The 8,771-nt window shown below is 29.1% G+C and overlaps 1 protein-coding gene across 1 annotated transcript; it reads right to left on the bottom strand.

The window, feature by feature from the left end:
• Positions 1-222: 222 nt before the first annotated feature.
• Positions 223-4,320, bottom strand: LOC145579249 (GDSL esterase/lipase At1g29660-like). Its single transcript, XM_081636496.1, has 5 exons — positions 4,053-4,320; positions 1,953-2,077; positions 1,067-1,306; positions 711-951; positions 223-587 (listed from the first exon to the last, which is right to left on the bottom strand). The coding sequence occupies exons 1-5, from the start codon at positions 4,279-4,281 to the stop codon at positions 355-357; spliced, it is 1,068 nt and encodes a 355-aa protein (XP_081492622.1). The 5' UTR covers positions 4,282-4,320; the 3' UTR covers positions 223-354.
• Between the last annotated feature and the right edge of the window lie 4,451 nt (positions 4,321-8,771).

Genomic DNA, 8,771 nt, shown 5'->3' with positions numbered 1-8,771 from the left:
AAGGGGTTTGACCAACTATTTTAGGAGAGATAAGATTAGCTAATCAAATTTAAGAATAGTAATGGTCATAAAGAAGAATGACCACATTAGAATTTTTGAAAATATTAATCTTTCTTATTAAAGATAATTTTATTCAATGGTCCAATTCATTTGTAACATCACAAAATATTAGATTCTAACTTTCCAAGGCCATTGAAGATTAAAATTCAGGTTGACCGTAAGATCAATCTTTGGGCACTTTTATTAGCAACACAAATGAAAAAAAAAAAAAAGTGGGAATAATCACAAATAAATAAGAATGTCGATTAATAGAACCGTTTATTTGGAGCAACAATAATATTAGTTTCACTAATATCAGTACGTCGCTTTGCCCTGCTGATTGCTAGTTAATTCATTGATGTTCATCGGATTAGCGATCCGACGATCTGGAGAACTATATGCAGCTTCAGCTACTCCTCCATTTACAACATCAGTTGGATGAAATCCGTCGAAGAATGCATACAAGTCCCGATTGGCGCATGGTGTGCTATAAGGCTCACACTGGAAATCACTCCTCAATGTGCAACAAGTCGAGTTTGTATTAATACCTGCATTATTTAGCAAAATGATTTTGTACATCAGATATGTAGAAGTTACATTGTTCTAGTGTACTTTGAACTAATAACGTGACAACTAGCTTAATACACATGTTAAATTGTTGAACCACGTACCTTCAGGAAGGGGGCTTAAGGCTTGCAGGTTGGAGAGACTAATTAGCGTAAATTTAGCCCCAGGGAGCCTTGCATTCAATTCATCCAGAAGCGATTCAAGCTTTGTATTGAACATATTCGCTGCTTGGTTGATTTCGTCTACGCAGTCAGTTGCATTGTTCCTCATAATTTGAGACGGAACGCAACCAAGATTACCCACGCCGAAAATTGCAAACATTCTAGCACCAGTATTGTATAGCGTCTAACACAGCAAAAGTAAAACCAAAATTAATGTGTAATCGATGTTAGTCAACATCATCTTCGTAAAATAAATAAATTTGGGAGGGACTAAAGGTGTGAAACAACAAAGAAAGTACCCGTAATTGTGATCTATATCGAGCAATTAGTAGATTAGAAAACTGATCAGGGGTATAGAGCCTCTGTGAAGGATAATATTGCGGCAAGAAGTAATTATTAAGGTAGTCATTGCTACCAATATTCACAGTGTACAAGCACTTGTTCAAGTAGTTTGAAACAGGACCGAAAACCATAAATTGGAGCCTTAAGATGGTCATCATATAATTTCGTATTTGTCGATCCAACCATATCCGATCACCCTGTAATAAAATTTTATGATTAATACAAATGATTATATACGTCTAGTAGAAAATGCAGGCTTATGTCACGTACATATTTAGTTACTACTAGTAAGAATTTAAAATCCATCTTTATTGATGAACTATTTCCTAGCTTGTACTGTCATATATATATATATATACACACTTGAGAGTTTGTGGCTTGTTAATGAGTACGTTTTTTTTTTTTTTTGGGGAAGCAAGTTACTTCCTATTATAGTACAATATCATTGTCAATTTAGGAAAAAAATCTATGTACTCCCTCTGTCTCATAATATAGTTCTTGTTTGTGTTTTTTTCACGGTATTTAAGAAATATGAGAAAAAGTGGATGAAGTACATTAATAAAAGTGAAAAGACTTTTACCAAATAAAAATAAAAGTGAAAAGTACAATTATAGACAAAAGTTAGAGAGAGAAAATGGAAAAAAGTATAAAACATGTGCAAAATTCAAGGGTGATTTAAGAAGTGCAATGAATAAAGTTAAAAAAAAAAGTGATAGTACAATGATCTTCACATACCCTTCAAAAATAGAAACAAGAACAACATTTTGGATCTCTAAAATAGGATAACATGAAGTATATTATGGGACGGAGAGAGTTTTATACAAGTAGAAATTAGGATCATACCAATTGTGATCCACTTTCCATTAGAATTCCAGCGGAACCGGATGCGAAATTGACACCTTTCAATATATCTTGACCCATTAGATCTCTATATGGTGCTATAGACTCATCGAATCCCAGATATGTAGCTGTAAAATCAACATATTTTACTATACTATTAAGCAAATTACCATACTAAAAAGCAACAATAAATAAAGAGAATATCTATTAAGAATTATTATAACAAAAATAGGTTGATTTCAACAATTTACTAAAATGTCTTATGTGTCAAGCTTTCATTAAAAAATTTCCCTTTAAATTTACATATACATATGGTGTCATCAATTTTTTTCCCCCTTTCATTTTTACTTGCTAGAAACTAGGGCCAAATAGGTATGAAACTAAAAATGCAAAATTTGACTTTGGCATAAATATTATTGTATACTTCCGTACTTCGTAATACTTTTGGATTTTGTTTCTTTAGCTTTAACTCTAAACATTAAAGCTCAATGAATAATGCAATATTAAATATATTCTATCTAACCATTATTTTAGTATATATTTTCAATAGCATAATAAATATTATGATTGAGTAGCATTCAAAAATAATCACTTAAAAAAGGATTATGTACATGTTTATTTATTTATTATTATTTTTTTATATTTATATTACATCAATTTTTTTTAAAGCGAGCCAAGTCATGTTAAAAAGTTATCAACGACAAAAGTATAATAGAAATATTTACTCAAAATATATATATATATATATATATATATATATATATATATATATATATATATATATATATATATATATATATATATATAACAGAAATTTGGAAAAAATTACTTCCTCTGTTTCATTTTTGTTGACACGTTTCTTTAGTCATGTTTGCCTATGCACAAATTCAACCGTTAATATTTTTGAATATCAATACGAAAAAATTATAAAAATTTGATATTTTTAAAAATATATATACCGTGACGAATCTAACAACACCCCACAAGACTATATTTTTCATTACGTATAAATCACAAAACACGGTTAAAAGGAAGTGTGTGAATAGTGCTAAAGTCAAAACGTGTCAACAAATAAAAAATCGGAGGTAGTATATATCACCACCATACAATGCACTAAAATAGGACGAGACTAGTACTTTAGCCCCATGATATTGATTGACGTAGTAGTTATACAAATTTTTAAATAGGCCCGATTCACACTAATTTATTGTAGACCACCAACATTAGAGACAATATCATTGTTTTGTTAATAAAAAAAAAGTCACTATATTAAGATAAAGGTTATTATGTTGAAATAAAAGTCATTGTGACATTTTTTAATGAAAATTTTAATATATAATGGTCAATATGAATAATTGATTACTATGTTAAAATTGGGTCACTATTCAACATAACGTTGTAATTTAAGTTTACAATAACATTAAATGTCTCACAAGTTTTAAAAAAAGTCACTAAGTTAAAATTAATGTTAGCATGTTAAAATTAAGAGTCATTATATTCAATATAACCTCAATTACGTAAATATAAACCTTAATTCCACAATATTATTATTGTAGACCATGTCTACCCAAGATTTTCTGAGTTATTAATTTGAAATTAACTACCATTCAACTATATCCAGAAAATCTATGTTATAGGCCCAAAACATTTTAGTTACACATAGCACACATAACTGACATAAGTTAATAGACACATCAAAGCCATCATTTTCTTTTTATATTGGCGAAGATTCCCAGTCTTATATGTTATATCCACGCAATTGAAAGTACACACAAAATATACAATTCATCCAATGTATTTTGTGTATTCTTTACAATATTGCATACTATAGCTTAATACTAATATAATGAATGTATGAACTTTTATATGGGTATAACAAAACCTGCCAAAGCTAAAAGAAAATATTGTTGAAGTATTGTGAGAAAAATTAAATATATTTTGTCAAAAGAATTGCAAGCTAGTGATTAGAATAGTGAGCTATAAATCGTTTAATATTCTTGGTATGTTATTTTTATTTATCCCTATCTGATTAGTAACAGATTTTTCAAAGGACTCAATGAGGTAAACTTTTCCGGTAATTGATGAAATGAAGGGTATACTTACAGATATAATCCTCAATAGTCCGGTTATTGGTAAACCTGCCAGTTGGTACGCCGCCAGGAAAATCAACCCCATACGGTGGGTAGTTTGCTTTAGCCATTGTCCTGAGATTATTGTTGTTTCCAACATCGGACAGCGAGTCCCCGAAAATGAAGTAACATGGCACTTTTGGTTCGCCCTTAACCAAAACCGCCCAAACCATAAAAATAACAAAAATTATAATTCGTAACATTTTAGGAATTGATTGCGTGAGAAGTGTTAGTCTTACAACTTTGTGATATTGAAGATGAGATTAGTGGTCTTGGATTGTATGTTGCTACCATACTTATATATAGCACGATATTGTGAAAAGGAAACCCATGCAACGTACGTCATTTCAAACCGTTTAAGTTTGTTTGTTTTTTTTAATTTTTTTTTTAAAAAAAACAATTATTGAAGGATTTAGACTAGTTGATGTTAATTTTATTGAATAATTAGTTGATAGTTGGTCTTATCAGCTGTTAAATGACATGTGATTTTGTTAGATGATTTGACCTGTTAATCGGATATATACGCTACTACGGAGAAGCATTTTAAGATATTTTTGTGTATTTTAATCTCGATATTTAATTATCTATTAAGTTAATCAAATGGAGTGTACAATTGTACATTGTTGTCACTAGAACGTCAAGTACGACCTTATAGAAGTTGCAAACTGAAATTTATAGTAGTGTAATTGATTTTTCTTAAATATTTAAGAATTAATGATCCAATAAATTCTTGTAGATTACACTCTTAGAGTTTGGAAATAGAGTACTAATTTACGATAATCTTGACCCACTATTATCATAAACTGACCTTATTTGAAACACGACCATTTTATTTATGTTTTTAGATGAACACAAAATAAAATCCTTACATAATATATGTAAATATATACTATTTTGACTTAATTGAACTTAAGATTATACCGTAAAATAAATTAAGTTAATAATAAATTCGATTCAATCAAAATAGTATATAAAAATGGAATGATCAAAATACAGAGTAGTATATATGACCATTATTTAACAAAATTAAAGTAATTTCTCAAATTTGTATTTCTGTAATTGTAAAGCATACTCGGTATGGCAATAATAATGGAGGTTTAATATAATGAATACATAATTTTAAATGGATCAAATAATTAGAGTTTGCAAATAAAAGGATACTAGAAAATAGGATAAACCTAATTCAATAATGTTTTTTTTTTTATTTTTTTATTTTTTACTTAAATAAAAAGAAAAGCAACAATTAGAAATTAATTCGATTCACTTGAATAGTACGTCTTACAATTTTTAGATCTTTTTAAACTCAATAACATTTATCCAATGATGAAAATAATGCTATTTATAACCATAAAATCTCATGTCCAATAGGATAAGAAAAACTAGTAGTGTTTTGACTAGTCAAAATACCAACCGCTACCTCAAACGCTACCACCAAACAGTGTCTTATACCATATAGAAAGATAAAGATTACCGAGTAGAAATTATCTAAATTAGGAAATTCTAACTAATTAGTCTATACTATGGAAAATGAAGCCCCTAATTCTATTAGTCATGCGTACTTTTCGGATTGATATTACTCACTCTCATGGATAATAGACGACTCGAATAAAAATTAAAGAAAGCAATTAAAAATTTGATTTTGATGCCTTTGATCTTGTAGATGGGATTGGACAATCTTCTAAATTTCCTTTCAAATTGTTCTACTACCTCTAGTGTTGTTAGAATTGTGATCTATCCTGATTATAGTTGTATGATACAATTTTAGCCAAACGGTTCGGATCGATAGCAGAATCACACAGGCAGCAGAATCAAAGCATGATCAGGCATGATCGAACAAGATCGTGTAGGGTCATATAGGATCGGTAGTCTACCTCCATTTTGTTGTTGCTACTCACTTACTAGCATTGGTCAAACTAAAGCCATTTTTTACTGTTTATTGCAGCTTATGAACAAATAAAAAATTATTGTGTGTAACCTTTTTATGATTATTGTTTCATTATTTGGTATCTAAACATCATATTTTTATAATATATTATACCACGTTATTAAAGTTATAATTGGTAATCATCTGCGTTGGATAATGCACAAAATGCAAATGAATATTAGAAAAAATCATGGAAGGAATACAATCTAGTATGAGGAAGTTCATTAATAATCAATCTAATATGAGGTTGTACACTGTAAAAGCCCAATCCTTGTTTCTTTAAAGTTTCACAAGGTTTATAATAAGAATTTTTTGACTTTTACCACAAAAAAAATCACGAAATTGTTTTTTACTACCAAAAATTTTAAAAGTTCTATTTTAACACCAAAAAAATTCTAAAAATTGTTTTTTACCACCTACCGTCAAGAAAACCATTAAATTTTACGATTTAAAAAAAATTCATCGATTTTCGTGCGCAAAACATGTTGTTAATAGGTTTAGGGGGTATTTTGGTTCTTTGGGACTAATTTGAGGTCAGAATTGATAAAAAATGATCGAAAATGCCTCGTTTTGCGTGTTTTACGCAAATCGAGGTATTTTTAAACACGCAAAAGGAAGCATTTTCGATCATTTTTTGTCAATTCTGACCTCAAATTGGATCCAAAGGGCCTAAATGCCCCCAAAACACTAAAGACCATGTGTTGGCACAAAAATCGAATAATTATAAAAATTCCGTTAGGTTTTTGACGGCAGGTGGTAAAAAACAATTTTTAATTCTTTGTTTGGTGGTAAAATAAAATTTTTAAAATTTTTGATAGTAAAAAACAATTTTATGATTTTTTTGTGGTAAAAGTAAAAAAATCCTTATAATAATGCTTCCTCTTTTTGGGAGGAATTTTTCTCCCTCGAAAGAAAGAGTTTCCGATCTTTTTTGAAAGACAAGGGTTTTTCGACCTCCTTTGAAATAAAGACAAGGTTTATCTCCTCTTTTCGGGGGAGAAATTTCTTAGTTTTGAATCCATGATATTAAATCTAATGGATTGTCGTGAAATTATTTCGTTGGTGAAAAATTTATCAAGTTTTCGAAAACAGATAGATGAATCAGAAGGAAAACATCCTTACGACTACAAAGGATCGTTAGATTGTCTCTTCAACAAGGCTGTATTTTCCAGCGATATAAGCGGGATATGTTCCACAATGCAAGATTTACATGACTATCGTAGTTTTTATGAAGAAAAATTTTATTTGATTCAATATCTTATGTATTTGTTAACGTCGAATCTCTATTGTAGATGTTTTACGACTTTTATTTAATTCATGAAATATTTTAATTAATGAAATATTTTTGCTATTAATAAAAAAATTAAAAAAAAAAGAAGTTAAGATATTTAGGAATATTATGGTTAGATATTCCTATTATCTATATATAATGTAATGTAGCCGAAGATTATGAATTGGATCGGAAAATACAATGAGAAATACGAAGAAATATTTTCCCCAATATTTAACAGTAAATAAACATTTTAAGAATCATAATTGTTTCAACACTATTCACATGTGTTTACTCATACTTTGGGTAAATATGTAAATAACATGTCTCAAAACTACCCATAAATGTTTAGTTATATATCTTAAAAAATGTAGGCTGGGATTAAATAGTACCTTACCTATATTTATTTGTTGGACGATGGAGTCACCACTAGACTTACTTATGGATGTTATTAAGGAATTGAACTCTATAACATCGACGTTTTATCTTCCATGATGTGTGATCATTTGAAGTTTCAACCTTCATTAAAGCATTAATAGAGGACTATTATTATTTCATCAATGGTGACCTATTTTCCAACACGAAATAAACAACTCAATTTCCATATTTATGTTTCCCTTGATATCATGTACCACTAATGGTACTCCCTCTGTCTCCTAATACAAAATCTCATATCCTTTTTGGATGAACCAAAATACAATGTCTCCATCTATTTAAAGGTTGTATTTTTTAACACTATTATCCTCTTTTTATGAGTTGTCATCTTTTTTCCATTATTTTTTTGTATTTTTAATATCAATTTTCAACACTTTATCTCTCTATCTCTTCAATTATTCCCAATTATCTTTTCTTTCTCTCTATCTCTCTCTAACATCACATACACATATGTACTTTTAAATATTCGTTTTAAAAAATTTACAACTTTCTTAATTCTCATGCAAAAACTGAATAAGGCTATGTATTAGGAACGAGGGAATAATACATTATCAAAGCCGAACAAATAATACCGTTGAACTTCCAAGATTTGCCTTCAATCGTGATCCTTATTGTACTCATGTTTCTTCATGAAGCTTCTTATGTATTTATTATCTGACAATAAAAATTATGAATCCAGTTTCTATTAACACTATTCCACGTTACACAGTACAAATTCTTGGAAAGATTTAGTTTATCAAGATTATCAAATATCAACCAATGTCCCAATATTTGCTTTAATAGTGAGTTGATTCACGTTATTTTCATTTATATGATTTACACTCGTATTAAATTTTCATTTATATGATTTATACTCGTATTAATTTATGTAAGACTAAACTTAATTTAGAATTTGAAAGAGTCTAAAGCTCTGTTCTTTTGAACTACTATACTCTGTTGAAATCTGCTCTGCTCTGCTTAAATCTCTGCTCTGCTCTGATATTGTTGGTCCGGGACCGGCTTTCAATGATGCTCTTACTCTGTTTAATAGGGTTGTGGAGATTGATCTTATGCGTGACTTTAGT

Source organism: Chenopodium album, chromosome 14 (assembly GCF_948465745.1).
Source record: "Chenopodium album chromosome 14, dcCheAlbu1.1, whole genome shotgun sequence".
NCBI lineage: Eukaryota > Viridiplantae > Streptophyta > Magnoliopsida > Caryophyllales > Amaranthaceae > Chenopodium > Chenopodium album.
This window is presented reverse-complemented; position numbering and strand designations above follow the sequence as displayed.